Source organism: Haplochromis burtoni, unplaced genomic scaffold (assembly GCF_018398535.1).
Source record: "Haplochromis burtoni strain Fernald_Lab_line unplaced genomic scaffold, NCSU_Asbu1 Contig_373, whole genome shotgun sequence".
In the NCBI taxonomy this organism is placed as follows: Eukaryota; Metazoa; Chordata; class Actinopteri; order Cichliformes; family Cichlidae; genus Haplochromis; species Haplochromis burtoni.
Genome location: NW_024582734.1, coordinates 558,654 through 576,987, shown reverse-complemented (window position 1 = coordinate 576,987; position 18,334 = coordinate 558,654). Strand labels below are relative to the sequence as shown.

Genomic DNA, 18,334 nt, shown 5'->3' with positions numbered 1-18,334 from the left:
AAAACTTTCTAAACCTGATTGGCTTTCGAACAGTCAACCACAACTTGTAGTAGTGAAATACAGGAAGTGATAGTATTATGATGCTTTCTAATACAGAGTCTGCTGATACCCTGAAGTGCACAAATATAGCAGATTTCTGTGGACCTAGTCATTTTTAAATGATCAGCTTGGGGATAAAAAAAAAAAAGAAGGCACACAACAACAGTTAGAGGAAACCCATTTAATTAAATATAAACATGAGAAGTAGTACAAAGTATTAGCTAATGCAAATATAGGTGCCTGTGGATTTCTATGAAAATAGAACCAATTTGTTTCTATTTACACATATGGAAGGATGGGAATAACTATTAAAAATGACATTGCTGTTCATGTGGACATGTCAACAGAAGTCTTCAATTTCTTGCTCCATCTCCTAATAAAACAAACACACAAGGGAAGAACTACAGATTAGGAACATTAAAATACTAAAGCAAAAGTAGACATCTTTGAAAATAAAATACAAAACAAAACTGATCAACAAAGTTCAATTGTGATAAAATACTCATAATCATACAGAGACCCATCATTAAAGTTATCAGTTACACCAACTCAGAATATCTCCAGGAGCAAAGTTTACCAGTTTACCAACGCTCCTCCAGTAATCACCTGTATTAGTGCAGTTTTGTTGTAGTCTCGTCTGTGTCTATAGATGCTCTGGCAGAGCAGAGCATACAGTTTCTCCAGCTTATACACCTCATAGCCTTCTGTTTTAGTTACCACCTGCTCCAACAGCACCTGAAAACACACAGGACAAAAAAAGGAATGGAATTACACATTTACAATATATATGTATGTATGTATATATATATATATATATATTTATATATATATATATTATGATATATCTTGTATATATATATATATATGTAGAGAGAGAGAGAGAGAGAGAGAGAGAAATCTGCAGTTGAGCAGTTTAGTTCTCTTTTTTTCTCGTTGTCAGCACACACTACACAGATGGTATCCCACACCTTTAATTTGTCTTTGTCCACAACTACAGGAGAGGTTTCCTCATCCAAGATCTGCAGAGCTTTGTCCACATTGATCATCTGCTGCTGCAGCACAGCGTTTTTCAGAGCCCGAGTCATTCGCCTCACGTTCCGCTCTGAGACACCAAACAGACATGCACACACAGGAAAACACACAAAATGTTTACACGATTGTAACAGATGATAGCCTGCTGGTATTTTCACTCTGAGGCCCAAGGACTGTGGTCTAGAAGCACTATACTAGTAATCTGCTTTCCCTGCTGGACATGACGTGTGCTTTTTTTCCCCTTTCAGCAACATTTTCAACTAAACATCTGGTGTCACATTAAATGTGAGAAACCAGTCTTAGTGTGTTGACATCCAACCTGTGCCTGTGTCCTCCTCTCCTCTGGCAGCTGTGCAGGCATCTGTGGTTGAGGATTCTTCCACCTCCATTGGTTCAGCAGTGATGTTCTGCTCTGCCTCCTCTTCTGTAACTACCTTGATGTTTTCTTCCTGGCCTACACAGCGACTCGGCTCAGTCTGAGTTTTTGACAAGTTTAGAGTTTGAGCATCTACTGCGCGGGGATGCTGGTTATCTGCTTCAGCCTCAATGTAGCTGTGCTTGTTAGTGTTCACTGAAAGAGGTTTGTGGTTCTCTTCTACTTCCTGTCCTAACAGCTTGTTTTCCTCTAAGTGATGTGCAACAGCATCGTCCACCTTCTCTTGTTCATTCTGCGTCTCGCCGTGATTTTCCAGTTTTGCTTTTTCACATGAGTTGACCTCATCTTCAGGATCTGCTTTCTTCTCCACTCTCCCCTCCTCACTGCTTTGCATTTTCTCAGAAAGTCCAAAACCATCTATGTGAGTTTCTGCAGGTTCTGACTCTGCATCAGCTATTGTATGATCCTCCTCTGCTCCATCGCCCTCATCACGTTCTTCTCCTGCTTTCTCAACTTCATCCTCATCATCTCCATCCTCTTCCTCCTCATCAGACCCAAGCTGATCATCATTTTTGGACACGTGAGGAGAAATGGACTTCTTCTTTGCATAGTAGCCAGTGGACCATCGGCTCTTCCGGCGTTTCTTCTTCTGGGCTGGGGGAAAAAAATGTTGTAATCCATAAACTGAGGGATTATTTGCAACTGATTTATGTGTATGATTATTTGCTACTAATTTAAGTGTATGATCTTTACCTGTATTTTTGGGCGTTGTAAAAGCAGAGGAACATGGATTATTAGTAGCTGGAACTGTGGGTCCATCCAGCTGCTGTAAGCTGCTGTCGGTGATCTTAGCCTCAGCAGGAGATTTGGACTGTTTGGGAAGGACGTGGTAGAAGGAGGGAGTAAATCGTGCAGTGGAACAACCTGAGGTAGTCAAAAATAGAAATATGTACACTTTTACTTGTTTAAAACTGCAAATGAACTGCTCCTTAAGGAAACCTGAGACAAACAGAGTTTGTTATATCACATTAAAACTAAAACATTTCAGATTACTCAAGGTTTTTTATTTTATTTTTTATAGCCATTATTGATTGACCCCAGATTGTTTATTTTATAACTGAGCTAAACCAAACAGTCTTTTTAATTCCATTGGACCAGGACAAATGTCAATAATCATGCACACACACATAGAGACACAAACTGACCTCTTGCTCTGCGTGACTCCTTGGTCTCCTCACAAAGCTTCTCAAAATCTTCATCCAGTTCATCTTTGATGATAGCATGGACTGTGTCTTTCAGTGCACATGCTCTGTGCCGTATCTGACGATCTGAGAAAAAAAAAAACATTTACACTTCAATCAGCCTATGTGTGAGCACTTTGTATTTCACTGATTCTTCTCTTATCCATGGTGTATGTGCATGTGTGTGTCTGTTGTCCACTGTGTGTACCTGAGGGATCCCTGTCTGGGTTGTATTCGAGGGCATTCTGCCAGATGAGATCCACGTCCTGAAGGAACTCTTTGACTGTTCTGTACTGATGGAGGTCTATCCTGGAGAGGACTGTTGACAGGTCCATAGGCTTCTTGATCACTTCAGCATAATCTGGAACCTGAAACACAGGACAGATGCTGAGTGAAGGAAAGAGATGAAACCAAACATTTCAGAGGATCTCAGAGGACAAAATCGGTTGATATGAGCACTGCAGTAAATTGCACATTAAACTTGTCATTTGTGGGGATAGGTTTGCTGCCCCCCAGTGGCAGTATCTAAATAATACTTTAGCTAGGCAAATCTTTAACCTTCAGTCATTGCTCCCCTCCTGAAATATTCTCTACTGTAGTAATCCAGTGCTGTATAAGGCATTGTTGGAGTACAAGGTAATAATAATAGCACTACTACCTCCTCTAAATCCACTGGCTTTGTAAAAGCCTTGAAGCGCTTATCTTGGGACAGACGGTTGGTGACATCACGTAAAAAGAGGCGAAGCTCTCTGAGGGTGTCTTCCTCCTGCTCCTCCAATCTCTGAGTCTCCTCTTGTGTTAGCTGACGTGGAGCTGGTGGAGGGGCGACTGGCAGCACTTCCAATGCATGAAGCACTGAGACAAGTGAAGAGTTGACAGATTTAATTCAATTATGTTTTGCAAGAGACAAAATGTATATCTTGGAAGCATCTGCTTTTAGCTTCCATCTAGGATAAGATGAACATTGCCGCACTGTGCGACCATATGAACAGATGTTGCACACTTAAACTACAAGACTGCTGCTTTGAGCCAATTTTAGTCATGAGCTGGGAGATATGTTAGTATGAATGTCTAGGCTTACCAGCTTTCTTTTTTGAGACAGGGGCCTTAGCAGCCTGGTTGAGGATTAGATCCTCAAAGAAGTCTCTTCTTTCCCTACTGGTGGGGACCTGAACTTGGAAAACCTCTCCGTACTCAAGCCGAAACAGCTCCTGTACCTGAGATGAAGAAGGTGAAAGGTGAGACTACCGCAGATGAATGCAGCTCTAAATTTTAGCGGGCCCTTTTGCATTCAGTAAAAACAGAGACACTGATTTATTACACCTTGTAAGAACATTTGACAAAGCAGATAATAACTGTTTATCCTCTGGCACATTTGCAACCCATGAAACAGAGCATTACTCATCTTTCCATACCTCAGTGCTGAGTTGGTCATAACGGAGGCTGCAGGTAGCGAGCAGAAGGATAGGAGAGAAGGCCGGGATGGAGCTCAAGAGACTCAGGAAAGTAGCTCTTAAAGCAGGGCCAACTGTTTCCCACCACTGGCCAATGTGAGGGATGTACAGGATACTGGGGGAGGTTCTCTTGGCTTCAACAAAAATCTGCAGAACATGTGACAAGAGCAGTAAATTCTAATGCAATTGCAACATCTGGACTGAAATCTACAGATGTGGGTATGGATGTGTAACAGCCGTCAGTTCCCTGCCCCTCCTCCATTGTGACTAATCTATTCTGTGTGTTTTCCTTATGCTAAACGCTCCGCTTAAGCCTCGCCCAGGACTGGAGCATTAGTTTCTTCTGTCGTCTTCTCTTTTCTGTTCTCATGACCCTGAATGGACCAGTACCCCAGTTCCTGCTTCAATGATGCTGCACCATCAACCATACCTCCTGCTTAAAAGTGCAGCAAAGCAGGGTGGCTTATGATTGTGTGTGAGAAGCCTGCTGCCATGCATCACTGTAAAATAACAGCATCTTCTTTCATACACGCACTTGTCTGTAGTACATAATTATCCCCACTGCTCATGGTATAAGGAAGTGGAGCCCATGAACTACAGTTTTTCTGTGGCAGCCATTTTGGCCAGTGAGGTCCACTTAAAAGAACACACTGAATTTGACAAGGCTGCAGAGGCAAAGATTGCCTCCAGACCACCTCAACATGTACCTCTACATTTTCTTTAAATGCAAATGATCCAAATGTAACCATAATATCACATATTTAATTTGGCTTTATAGCTCATGTACCTGAGCACATGTCTCTTCTGGTGCAGTTGCGCTGGCTCCAAACAGCATGGCCATGTCCAGTGTGTACACCGTGAACTTCTCCAGAGCGTGGAGCACAGCAGGAGCTAGGTGAGAGCTCTGGCCTGAACCTGGTCTGCCCTCCAGCAGCAACCGGGGACGGTAGGATGTGGGCTGGCTCAACACACTCCTACACAGGACAGACAGAGATACTGAGATGGTGAAGTAATAGGAATGTTTCACTTCAGTAACATCTGGGTCTCAGGCATTCCAGATAACTAACAGAGAGGCAATGTAGAGACACAAAGTGGTAGAAGTAGATGGCCATTTGATTTCAAATTGATTTCAAACAGTACTTGTCAAAAATACCACCTTATACTTGAGACTATGTGTCCTACCTGTGGAGGTTCAGGAGGCCGTTAGAGGCAGGTGTTTTGTGTTGGGAGGTCTGTCCAATGGGGCAGACCTCAGAGTCCTCTTCCTCACTGAACATCAGATCATCATCAGATACAGCAAAGGCCACATCTTGGATCACACAAACACAACAGGTAAATAATTACACCCTGAATTAAAGAAAATGAAAAAAGCTCTTTGTGTGTCACATCTTTTTATTGTTTCTCTCAGTCTTTGATTTCTTGAAAGAATTCCTATGATGAACATAACATGCGTGTAGCAACAGAGCAAGAATTAACAAGGTAAAGCAGGACCGCACCTTGTTCCCTCTTTCTCTTTAAGCCCATCTCAGCATGCGGAAACACTCTGCTGACTGTGAGGAGGATGCTCTGCAGGGCTGCATTCAGCAGTGGACGAATGGCAGGTACCAGAGCCTTAGCTGGTGACACTACCGCTCTAAAATAAATAAATAAATTATCACAATCATTATCAAAAGTACTTAACAGTATGTATGCAGCAACCAGGCTGCATAAGGACTGTGAAGACAGCACCAAAACTTTACCTCTGGGCAGCAGGTACCATCTTGGACATGGCAGACATAAAATCTTTGTTAGTGATGGAAATGGAGTTAACGTCAAGTACAAGTTTCTGTGATGAGGAGTAGATCTGTGGGTAGCGGCGCCGCAGTGCGCACAGGGCTGCCTCTGAAACGACCGCCTTGATGTCCGCTCCACAGTAACCTTAACAACAGAAAGTTTATTAATAAGCAAACTTTAACCTGTATGGCCAGAAAACTTCATGTGATCGCTTCCTACATGAATTCAGGATTGTTAGTGTCTCAGGTTTATTCCTTCCTTCTTCCTATCACATTTCAACTTACTTATACAGTATGGACAACTATAACTTAATGAAGCATGTATCTCTACGTGACATGTGCTCAACTTACCAACACATTTATCTGCCAGTTCCTCCAGAAAAGCCTCAGAGAGTGGAGGAGTCCACTGTCTGGTATGGATCTTTAGAATCTCCTTTCTTGCCTGCCATACAACATAAGATGCCAACAATTCATGTTCAGAACGAGCAATGCTGCTTTTTTTCTACTCATGCTAATGTGCAGCAGTATTGAAAACTACTAATATTTACAAAATACTACCAAAGTACCAATATTTACTATATCGTATTGCTGAAACTACATTCCTCACCTCTCTGTCGGGAAGGCCAAACAGGAACTCTCTGTCAAAGCGTCCGGGTCTTCTCAGAGCTGGGTCGATGGAGTCCAGCCTGTTCGTAGCTCCAATCACAACCACTTCTCCTCTACTGTCCAATCCATCCATCAGAGCCAGGAGGGTCGACACAATGGAGCTACAGACACAAAGGGTTAGATTTCGTTTTCATTAACAGTCTTCTCTGTAACAAAAAGGACACACAGTGACACAACAAGCCCTAAATATTAAGGCTCACTCTATCAAGGTACCTAACTGAGACAGTGTAAACTGGAAAAAACAAACAAACAAAATAAAGACCGTTCTGCTTCATTTTTCTGGTGCGTTTTAGGGCTCTACATTTAGGAACTGAAAGAAGCTTAACAATTTCCTAATGTAAATTATACTTTATTCCTAATAAAATATACAAGCAAATGTTTATTTTACAGAGTTGTTAAATTTGAGATAAAGTCAAGACTGCAAACAAGCCTGACCTGTGAATCTGGTCCTGACGGCTGGACCTGACTGGAGCCAAACCATCAATCTCATCAAAGAAAATAATGGAGGGACGCATCTGATATGCCTGGAAAGAACCCAGTAAGAACCTATTAACACCTGATACATGTACGGGTATTAAATTTTTAATTTTCAACATAAAGGCAAATGAGTTCAGTTTACCTGGTCAAACAGGAGACGTAACTGTCTCTCAGATTCTCCAACCCACTTGCTGAGGCAGTCAGCTCCTTTCCTCATGAAGAACGAAACCTTTTTGTCGCCCTGACTGCACTCATTGGCTAAAGCTCTGGCTACAAGTGTTTTACCAGTGCCCGGGGGACCATAGAAGAGACAGCCCCTGAAAGACAAGAGAAAACCATAGCGATAGGGCTGTGCGATATGACCAAAATCTCATATCCCGATATAAGACATCTATCGTGCAAACATGTTTGTGTAATATACTGTATATCTTGCATACATAGTGTAGTGTACTTTATGTAGCCTCATTATTTGGGAAAATAAATTGAAAAAAATCTTCAAACTACATTAAAAATAATGTGCAACCGTGACTTTTTGACACACAACTTTCTCCTGTTCACAAACACACTGCTTACCTGGGTGGCTGTATCTTGAACCTCTCAAACACCTCTGGGTAAAGCAGCGGGAACACCACCATCTCCTTTAGAGCTGAAATGTGTCTGCTCAAACCTCCGATGCTGTCAAACCGCACCTGATCGCATTCACAACAGAGTTACATTAGGATTACATGTTTAATGTGCTTTCGTGTAACATGTTTTTTCATTGCATCTGTTAATCGGGCTATTCTCTGACGCAGCTCACCGTCCTGTCAATCTGCATGGGGTCCACATCAGCGAGGCTAGCTCCGATCTTCATCCTGTCTTTGTGGATCCCCAGCAGGTCTTCTTTCACAAGGTTCATAGGTAGACATCTACAGGACACACAAACAAAAACTGTAAATAGCACCAGCATTTTATTATTATAAAACACAACAATCAGGAGTTCTGGCATTCTCACTAATGAGTCACAAGGCTAACCACAAGTTTTTCTTTAAAATCATTTGTACAACCTTTTATGTGTCTTATTTCACATTGCAAAAAAAAAAGAAAACAAAACAACACCTTGATACACCTACTGCTCTCACCTATTGACTGACCGGCTCCTGTTCTTACTCCTCCGTCTCTGAAATTGCTCGTCGTCTGAGGAGGAGGACGTGGAGTCGCTGCTGTGGATGGCATGTCTCCTCCTGCGCACCAAAAGATGTGAACACAGCTTATTGTAAACAAACAAGATGTATCAGCATGGAGGCAGGTTACTCTCACCAACAATGAGATTAGGATTAGAAGCCATCTGTAGCCACACATAAACTGTGACAAACAAAAAACAATACACCACCATTGGTCATCATTCATTAGTAGAAATCATATTGAGGAAAAAACAAAGCAAAATATCTGATTTGTACAAGTGTAGCAAAAACAGGAGTGACTCATCCAACCACTTTAGATGACACCATCACCTGACGACACCTGAGCAACACACAGGGAGAGCTTCACTTGCAGAAAACTTAAAAGGCTTGTGAGGCCAAACCAATTGCACAACATTCAAACGTTTTTAAAGTGACAGAAGTTTCAGATTAGATGTGCAGAAATGAAAACAAGTGCACCCAAAAAAAGCTGTCAAATGTAATACAAAGTAATACAAAAATAAACTAAAATAGAAAGTTAGGGCATTTGCTCTGTAACGAGCAACAGGGGAACATAAAACGAATTAATGAATAATCAAGTTAAGTTTTTTCATTATCTACATTTTTCCACATGGTCAAGACTGATATTTAACTTATGATTATTCACTGACGAGCTCGGATTTTTTACAGCAGCCTAAAAGAAATGCTCTAAAGTGCATAACGTTTGAATGAAGATTGGTTCATCATCTCTTTACTCGCCACAGCAGAGTGAAACTCAAATGCACCAACAGCAATTACCAACAACCGCAGAGCTAACAAGGAGAGACTCTATTAAAGACAAACTACAAACACTGTAAACACTGACAAAGATGAGCAGTGAGGGTCTTACCTCTCAGAACTACTCCTGATGGTAGGACGGGGAAAAAAAGAGGAAGAAAAGAGGATGGATTTGACATGCAGTGATTATGCTAGCAACTAGTAGAAACAGTGTTATGGCAATAGCTGTCAAAGAATCTGTTTGAAATCAAGCCTTTGCCAAACATTTTTGAGTATGTCTGAGATGAGGATCTAAACAGGTATGTGACTGTTTAAAAAAGTTCATAGATAACCTAAGAAAAGTGGACAATGCGCTAAAATAATCCTGTCTGATTTAGTAATAAACATCTGTCACGTGTACAAATTTAAGAAAAACAAAACATAACAACATGAGGTGTTACTCCTGCATATGCTGTATGTACAGGGTAATGTTCGGTAGCCGAGCTGTGACACTAACCTGCTGGTTCTCCTCCTGTTGTAGGGGCTCCTCGGGGCTGTGGAGCTGAATCTGAACCTGCGCCTGGTAGATGAGGAGTGGTCCTTGAAGTACATGCTGCGCTTCCTGGTCTCTCTCGGTTCTACAAAAGAAAAGAAAGCATCCTTCAACAGTGCAAAATGACAAGACAAAAGCAATTCAAGCAATTATTCTAGTTAATCATGATGATGATCCACAGCTCTGAATGGACAGCATACCATCTAGTGGGGCCTGATAGCGGACCACGGTCTTTCGCTGTCTTAAGTCATAGCGTCTTTGGTTTTCTTCTTCCTCATCTTCAGCATCCTCATCATCTTCTTCTTCCTCCTCGTCATCTTCTCCATCTTCCTCCTCCTCTTCATCATCATCATTATCATCCTCATCCCCTCCTGTGAATTCAATGAAAATGTAAAACAAAAATGAAACACCACATGACACTGCTGCTGTCCAAACCTCACTATATGTTGAGATTGATGTTGAGATTAATCCTCCCCTGAAGAAGATAAACTCAGACCAGCATGCCTTCAACTAGAAACGTTCCTGGTGACTAATAAACGTGAAAAAAAATTAACTAACCGACTAGCCTAAAACTAACAAGCCCTTAGATATCAAGTTTTATTTGAGGAGCCTTTAATGGAAAATCTCAAAGCTGCCTAAACAAAAAAACAAGAAGGCAGTTTGTATCCGCAAAATAGCCAACAATAATAGCCCTAACAAAAATTTCAGGTCTTGATTAACAGAATGATGGCATTTTTTTTTTTAAAACAGTGACTGCAGCTCCATCTGGTGGCAAATTGCTGCATAATATTCAGGACACAAACCCTGCATTGGGTATCAATTCAAATGTTTATAATTAGATTAAACAACTGGTACGTCTGGTACTAAACAGTGACAGTAGCAAGTTGTGCACATTCCCACTGCACACAGTATTCCTAAACTGTGTTCCTAACATTACTAGACTTTAACCATCTCACCTTGGTTCTCTTTCTCAGTTTCTTTAGTCTTCACATTGTTCCTCAGAGACCTTCTCATTCTGCCACTTGTGTACACACTCAGCTGCTCAGAGGAAACAGAAACAAACACTCATCAGTTCGACAGCTCGAAGATGGCTTCACACCGTCAGCTACTAGCTACCCACTCTCCATAAAAACACTACATTACAGAGCACCATGCAGAACTGTGAAGTTTCCTGTGTGGATTATCACCTCTTCCTTAGCGTCTCTATCCCGGTCTCGGTTCCCCAGCCTGCGTCTCATCTTCTGCATGTCGTCCATCTTCTGGAGAACAGCTTCAGCAGTGCTGAGGGACAAAGGAAGAATGGGACATTCATGTCTTATCTAATCCCTCATCAGCCCGCAGTGTATGGAACCGTGTTTGTTAAATACTACTAGAGATGACAGTTTTGCTGAGTGAATTCTGCTGAACTCACTTAGTAATTAGGCGGTCATACAGCACAGACTGGTTGCGGGAACCCAGTTTGTATCTGGTGATTCGAGAGCTGCGACGCACTGAGCGATGATCCTCGTCTTCCTCCTCTTCTTCCTCCACTTCTGGGCTTCGTAGGTTAAAGCGGCTCCTCTTGGGAGTGGATGAGCCTTCCACTTCATCCGGAACATCTGGGATGCAAAACATAAGCTCTCCCAAGTTAGATGTATAGAGACTAATATAGAAATATTAGTTACTCTACACTGCTTTAATTTAAAATCATGGATTCTACAATACATGGTACCTGCTTGCTGCTTGCCATTCGATGCCTTTCCATCTCTCTGCAGCCTGGAAGATTTCCTGACAAATGATGACAAAATAATAATTTTCTTGTGTTATATTGCTGCATTTCATATACATTAAGCACTGATGGAAATCCACTGAGAACTAGATTTTGCATACAGCTGGTGAACTTGGATGACAAAAATATTACAGTTTAAATTGGGCATTGATTCAGTTAGCTTACGAAAATATAAAAATCTCATTTTTATACCCATCAGTCATTTTAGTGAATGGCAGGTATTACACATTTAACACACAACCTTCAAATCTGCAAGTAGAGGCACCAGAGAGCTTGTTAAACAACACGACTAAAAAAATAATCAGTTAACAATGTGAGTGGTATTGCATTACCTGGTACAGCAGCCTCCAACTTTGTCCTCATCAGCAGGGGAGCTGTTCTTGGGTCGCGAGTCCGCAAATGAGACCTCAAATTTAACCTTTTGCCCTCTGGTCCTCAGAGAGTGGTGGAGACCACTGTCCTCCCCCTGTTTCATATCAGCATGTGAGTGACACACAGTGCTGTTATAGTTTACAGAATATGTAGTCGGGAGTTAAAAGCTGCCTGTCCAATGAGTTAGGAAGTCAATCTCATGCTCAGATTAAGTGCAGTTAATGATTAACATTAGAGTGAAAAACTGATGTGCAGAGAGTGCACATCTACTAATCAGTTATCACCTGTGTACTGAAAGGACTAATTTATATATCATTAATTTACATAATTTATCTAGGTCACTTAAATTCCTTCACATGTAGTATCTTATATTTGAGATCACTCTTTAAAACGTGCTCTCACACACACAAACACTAACATGTCTAAGTCCAACTATGTTATGAGCTATAGGTAATTAATTAATTCAAAGCAAATATAGCAAACCGAAGCTCTGACATGAATGCAAAGAGGACTGCTGGGTGGAAGTGATGGTCATATGACTGAACAGCTATAAACTTGCTTTCCTGTGCATTAAACACGATAGTATCTTGGTTTGCTCTAGTAACTAAACCACTATTTGCTCCTCTAGTGCTGCGGCTGACCTCGGTTCCTGCAACTATTTATTTTCCATCAAGCAGATTTAAAAAGTACTTTTGTTATAAAGTAACAGACGGGTCTAAGATAAAGGTCAATGAAGAATTACTGAATGGACAGAAGCCTTATAATCTTTCTACTAACAATACAAACACGCACACGTAACTAACAGTGAGTTTAATTATGTGATATCATACGATGGTGTTATATGATTATGATGCTTAACGGCAAATCAATAAGATGATTTAGTTAAGAAGTCATTTAGACTGTGATAATAAATGATTGTCACGCACATCATGATAGGTAACAAAGCGTCAGTAACTTAGTAATGCAGCGGAGAGGATAGTTTTTAGCCAACTTAGCATGGTAGCTAAACTAGCACAGCAAAGTTGCATTCATAGCAGACTTATCCAACCAACGAACGGTTACTACTTATCTGACCAGCTGTTTCAGTGTGTGTTCTCACATTCGCAATGTTGTTTTCAGGGCTGCTAAAGCTGTCATACGGGGCCCGGGAAGATCGGCTGAGCCGGGCGGACTTTCTCTGCGACGCGGGAAGCAGTGAGAGAAACTCGGAGCTCGTATCCAACTCAATCGTCCTCGTCGGTGTTGTCGCTACCGGCTCGGCTCCGACACTGCCGCTGCTGCGTAGTACCACCATCTTGGCTCTTAAACAACCTTATAATAACATGAACGACGAGCAATAAACTGTCAATCTACATTAAAATGACTGGCGGTTACGGAACCGCCGACACATTACATAAAACGGTATATCCACCAGCTGACGCACACGAGCTCCTTACTAAAGCCTTGATTTCTGGCGCCATAAACGTCATCAGAGGTTATGAGGTAAGCGGCAACGGCCTGCCGCTCGCAAAAATAGACCTCCTAGCTAAATGCAAAGCGGAGTAATAAGATGAACTTTACACGGGTAGTGAAATTAACTGTTAAAGTAGATTTATTTTCATCATGTCGATATTACGGCGGGTTTGAATGGTCGCTGTAGCCACTCTTGGAACAGTCGCAGTATTCGTAAAAACATTAGGAAGCGGAGGGACACACTACAATTTGAAAAAAAGGTGTTCCGGCTCATGTTAGCGCGCGCTCTGCTGTGAAGTACGCGCTCATTTAAGTCCGCAGATATTCAAACGGCTCATTCGCAGTTTGAACATAAAAACACCGCGATAAGGCTGCCATTTCACAACAAAAGCACATACATTAAACACACGGAGTCATCACAAACTCACCGGCTTTTATTTGAATAAGTGACAGATATCAGAAGAGAAAAAAAATACAAACTTTGGAACTGTTTGTAGGCTAAAAAGAAAAAAAAAGAGTACATCATGTAAAACTGCTGTACAGGCAATCAGATCCTGACAGTAAAATCTCAGAATCTCCCATTAGATCCTCCCTATGTGCTTCTTTTGTTTATCCTCTTTCCTAGTGGGTTTCAGAGTGGATGAGGAAGAATTAATCAGGGATGCAAATTAAGGCTTCTCCTGGGCTCAAGAAGTCTCACTTACATTTAAAACCCAAGCCATGTCTAGCAATACCACTTTTGAATAAATCCATGCTTGATCTTAAGTGCCTTTCAAACATTAATGAGCAACAAAAACAGATTTGATGGAAGACTTGAGATTTTACTCATCAGAGTCCACATTCCTTTTCATTTGCACAGTAGCCAACTGTCACATTTCACAGCACCAGGGTGTGTTCAACAACAATACCAACTGGTTAAAGATCTGTTATTTGCCACTGGCAGATTTTAGTCAATGCACAACGGCTGCCTCATTACTTTAATGGGTCTGGTCAGCCGGCCTGTTGTGATGGTCAACAGGCCATTTAATTCTGTCATACAAGATAAGAATGCATAATAATAACAACTATGAATATGAAGAAGTTACAGCAGTTTTTTTCTCCGGTGTTTGGAGAACAGAAGCTGTCTCATCATAAGACAATGGGGCCATATTATCTTTATAATGGGTTTACAAAAAAAAAAAAAAAGCATCATGAGACAATTGGCTACTGTGCTGGCTTTTGTCTTGAATGTGACCGAGGGGGATATGTTCAAGCAATGGCTGCCAGGTAGTCTTTCACCTCTGCTGGGGTGAGTCTTTTGAAGCCAGCCTCGTTGCAGATGCCCACCTCAATGTTCTCCTCTGTCATCTGACCCTCAAAACTCTCCTGAAACACAAAGACAAGATGGTTTGAATAACCACCACTAAGGTGGAGTCACTAAGCTGTTTCTGGTTACAAGCTGCATACCTTTAATGTCAGGATGGCTGTGTGGATGGCGTCTTCTAATTCCAAGTCATTGTTATACCTGAGGAAGAAAAACAAAGTGGTCAAACCCTTGAACTATTGAAACAATAGACCCCTTTCACAGCAGCTCCTTTTTGCATTAAATGGTGCTGTGTGTTAATGGTTCTCTATTCAAGTACAGAGCCTTTAAAATGCATTTACCCAGTCTTCATTTTCAAAATACACAATTTAAAGTAGGTCAACAGTCTAAATTCAAACTGTGTGAAGAGCTTATTGGTTACCACTCATTCAAACTGCTTTATAATAAACCACAAATGAGATCTAGCACTCTAAACACAGTTTACACATGATCATTGAGACAGCTACAGTAAATACACAGAGCTCTTACTGTGGGAGTTTGGCCACAGAGCACCAAATACATCCAGTACAAAATATCAAGCTCAGTCCATGGAACAGAAAATCACTGAATTTTAATTAAACGTGACTTTATAAATGGGACCTATAATTCTAATTTCCAACAATATATTTTATTGTGCGGCATCCCTTAAGTTGATGTGAAAGGCAACTTACTTATCTTATGGAGCCCTTCAGATTTCATATAAATGATGCATCTATCCCACTGGTTAGTGGACTTCCAGCACTTCTTATTTATGTTCTTGAGTTTGGACTTTATGCATTGCCATCTACTATACTCTGAATACGTATCATTCTTTCATTAAAAATGAGGCTCAAACTGTGTTACTAAGGCCATAAACTACTTAAGATTTTTTTAACAAGATAATTCAAGTGAGTTGTATGGCAATCCTCTCAGACTTCTAATTTAACAGAGGTCGCCCTCTGCAGGTTTAAGTCACTTTGGCACTGAATTCACTTTTCAGAACCATCTTTCAACTCAAAAACAACCTGTTTTAGCCAAACCGCACCTTTGTAAAGGCTTATTTTTTTCTAACAGGCCAATATCTGGAAGCCTGCAGAGCGTCAGTGCTTTTGAGCACTAATGTACATAAGCGCATAAGTACTAAAGTTGGCCTTAAGCAAACAATCATACAGAAAAACTGTGACAGAATCAGACGTAATATATATTCCTTATAAGTATTATATAAACATGCAACAATTTAGTAATATGAATGAAAACAGGGAAATAATGAGTTACTCATTTACGTGTACCTTTTTTCAAGGAATGTTTTTCCATTAACATAGTTCTTCCCCATGGCTGTGGCTTTCCATGCGAAATATGCACCCTGCCAATCACAAACAGAATTTAAAAAAAAACTTTAGGTTAGCAGGATGACCTGCAAAAGCATTTTTAAAAGCACAAGCAATATTTAATCCTGAGCTGTAGGCAGCAGTGCTGAGAACTAGAAGAACGTACAGAAGGGTCCGACTGGAACAAGTAGGGCTGGTCTTCATCCCATCCAGCTATCAGCAGAGACACACCGAATGGACGTACTCCACTAGGGATGGAGGGGTGAAAAAAAGAGAAATATTACACGTCACTAATTAATTTCTCTCTAAAGACCTCGAAACTGTCAAGCAAAATCAGTAACACATTAACACGTCTTTTAAAGTGGACTGAATTTTGAGAAAATATCACAGCAATGCAAAACAAATTTTACCCCTAAAGCATGTCACTAGTAAACAGCAGTGTGTCTACTTTTGTGTGTGTGTGTGTGTGTATGTATGTTTGTTTTGTTTTTTTAAGTATATACCCACCCAGACTGTGTGTACTCCTGCATCACAGAGGCCACCCTCTGGACAAGCTGGCCTGTGGGAATGGGCTCCTGGTAAACCAGGAAGTACTGTTGTGCCAACTTGCGGGCTCGCCGCACTAAAACCCTGCCAACATGACACACTCATTATTTTTCTGCAATTAGCTTTCAGTTGTCATTTCAGTTGCCTAACAAAATGTCACACTATAGTCTGCAAAGCCGTTGGCAACACTCACCGGTAGTCAGGCCCCATGCCGCTGTAGACCATTCCTATGTGTTTAGTGATGGGCTCCACTTTATGGACGCTCTGTTCATCATACAGTATGGACTTCTGTTTTTTCTCTGTTGCCAAGACAACGCCATTGGAAGCTGGAAATCAAGAGTCACGCAGTTATTGAAGAATATGCGTTTCTAACCAGTTTCAACTCTGCTTGAATGTGCAGAGCCTTCGAGTATGCTTTGCGTCGCTAACATGGTGACAGATTCACTCTCAAAGCTACAGTCGAGTTCTGGACTCACCTTTGATGCCCACCGAGGGGGCTCCGGCTGCTACAGCTGCCAGAGCATACTCGATCTGTACCAGCTTACCGGAGGGGCTGCAAGAGAAAAAAAACACAACAAGCTGCTTCACTATGTGTTAAAGTCAGATAAACGATTGGAAATCCGAATTAGCGTATTGTAACTAACAGAGACGAAACTGAAAGTAAAATCTAAAACAACTGACTCATTTAAGCTAATTCGACGCTTTGCCGAAATAATCTCTAAATATTTAGCATTCAAAACCAAGCCGTCCATTTCAGTCTGCTCGGGTACTGTTCCGCATTAAAACAGGTGAGCTTTTGTTATGGGTTTGAACAAAGTTTATCTTTTCGAATGTTCAGTTTGGAAAAAATGTTAGCCAACATGCTAATAGGCGATGTTAGCCGATTCATTATCCGGCAATGACAGTGCATCAACTCCAGCGGCTCCAAAACCTCATCTACGTTTTGAAATAAAAAGTAATGCATACATGTGATGACGCTACTGCCACAAAGCAATTGTTACACGCCATAAGCTTCGATGCGGCTACTCAATTTTATCCATATTTTGACAAAGTTTACCTAAATGTGGTGAGAGAGAAACTGTAACCACGTTCCGCCATCTTGAGCTTCTTCTTCTTCTCTGCTGCTCTGGAGAGCTCCAAGTGCGATCACGAGTGAACATCGCCACCTGTGAAGATTGTGTGTTCGATCAATATTATTTTATGACTCCGTTTTTTATCATTTTTACTTTGCATTTCATTAAACTTGGGAGTTTAGTCATTTCCACTGTTTTGAAAAAATATTTTTCTTAAGTATATATTATTCTTTAAAATAAAATAAAATACATATTTACATATTTTGAACTGAGTGTAGATATTTGTGTGATTACATACCATTATGGTTAACTAAAACTAAAAACTAAAACTAGACTTCTGAACAAAAAAATTAAATGAACTGAGATCATTTTGTGTCCGTTAGGGTAACTAAATTAACATAAAACTAAAGGTTTTATTTATAGAAAATACTTAGTTTTAGTATTTGTTAATTTGGTAAAAATCTTATTACAAGTTGCCTGATGCGGCATTGGATGATGTGTTTATTGAAACTCTGGATTTCTACTTTTAGAAGGTTCTGTGTTTTGTTTTTTATAATAAATTGACTGATTTTCCTAAACCTTGTCTTTGACACATGCCCACTATATGGTGGCTTTCTCCACCAAGCTTGTATTATGTCACAAAGATTACATAAATATAAACCAGAGTTCTCTAGTCTGTGCTTTAAATGTGGCATTGAGGAGGATTCATCCCTGCACAGTACGTGGTTTTGCATAAAGGTAAACACATTCTGGCAAAAATGTCAAAACTTTTAGAGTTACTCTTTTCTTTAGATCCTCACATATGTTTATTAGGAGACTTTACAAATGTTAGTACACTATTAAGAAAAAGCCCACAGAAGTTCCTGGAATTGGCACTATGCATTGTCAAAAAGTGTAAACCATTACCCGGAAAGCTGGAAAGCTGCCTATTTTTAGATTGATCTCAGA

At 40.8% G+C, this 18,334-nt stretch overlaps 2 protein-coding genes and 1 non-coding gene across 4 annotated transcripts; all 3 read right to left on the bottom strand.

Annotated features, from left to right (window-relative positions):
* Nucleotides 1-205: 205 nt before the first annotated feature.
* LOC102293547 (ATPase family AAA domain containing 2) lies at nt 206-13,424 on the bottom strand. Of its 2 annotated transcripts, XM_005943800.3 has the most exons (30): nt 12,766-13,424; nt 11,627-11,760; nt 11,238-11,293; nt 10,938-11,124; nt 10,714-10,807; nt 10,483-10,564; nt 9,727-9,897; nt 9,491-9,611; nt 9,107-9,121; nt 8,179-8,280; nt 7,857-7,965; nt 7,631-7,746; nt 7,200-7,374; nt 7,016-7,104; nt 6,522-6,681; nt 6,266-6,356; nt 5,882-6,059; nt 5,639-5,775; nt 5,325-5,451; nt 4,930-5,116; nt 4,104-4,289; nt 3,770-3,905; nt 3,347-3,543; nt 2,897-3,056; nt 2,653-2,775; nt 2,201-2,371; nt 1,391-2,101; nt 1,008-1,141; nt 646-774; nt 206-412 (listed from the first exon to the last, which is right to left on the bottom strand). In XM_005943800.3, exons 1-30 carry the CDS (start codon nt 12,958-12,960, stop codon nt 380-382), a joined length of 4,506 nt encoding a protein of 1,501 aa, XP_005943862.1. In that variant the 5' UTR covers nt 12,961-13,424; the 3' UTR covers nt 206-379. The 2 variants fall into 2 exon arrangements, with proteins under 2 accessions (XP_005943862.1, XP_005943863.1); XM_005943801.3 differs by lacking the exon at nt 9,107-9,121.
* On the bottom strand, nt 4,676-4,812 carry LOC121815927. The gene has a single exon (XR_006055481.1). It is a non-coding gene; the product is annotated as a small nucleolar RNA SNORA5 (small nucleolar RNA).
* Nucleotides 13,425-13,537: 113 nt separating the features above from the next.
* psma2a (proteasome 20S subunit alpha 2a) lies at nt 13,538-17,468 on the bottom strand. The gene is made up of 8 exons (XM_005943802.2): nt 17,371-17,468; nt 16,790-16,866; nt 16,507-16,639; nt 16,275-16,397; nt 15,934-16,015; nt 15,729-15,802; nt 14,565-14,622; nt 13,538-14,483 (listed from the first exon to the last, which is right to left on the bottom strand). The coding sequence occupies exons 1-8, from the start codon at nt 17,409-17,411 to the stop codon at nt 14,367-14,369; spliced, it is 705 nt and encodes a 234-aa protein (XP_005943864.1). The 5' UTR covers nt 17,412-17,468; the 3' UTR covers nt 13,538-14,366.
* Between the last annotated feature and the right edge of the window lie 866 nt (nt 17,469-18,334).

Coding starts and splice junctions, on each gene's coding strand:
- LOC102293547 (XM_005943800.3), bottom strand. CDS start 12,960: ATGGTGGTACTACGCAGCAGCGGCAGTGTCGGAGCCGAGCCGGTAGCG. Junction 3,057..3,346: donor AGCCAGTGGATTTAGAGGAG/GTAGTAGTGCTA, acceptor CCTGTGTTTCAG/GTTCCAGATTATGCTGAAGT. Junction 775..1,007: donor TGGACAAAGACAAATTAAAG/GTGTGGGATACC, acceptor GTGTGTTTTCAG/GTGCTGTTGGAGCAGGTGGT.
- psma2a (XM_005943802.2), bottom strand. CDS start 17,411: ATGGCGGAACGTGGTTACAGTTTCTCTCTCACCACATTTAG. Junction 16,867..17,370: donor TTCTCTCTCACCACATTTAG/GTAAACTTTGTC, acceptor TTTCTCTTGCAG/CCCCTCCGGTAAGCTGGTAC. Junction 14,484..14,564: donor CAGCCATCCTGACATTAAAG/GTATGCAGCTTG, acceptor TTTGTGTTTCAG/GAGAGTTTTGAGGGTCAGAT.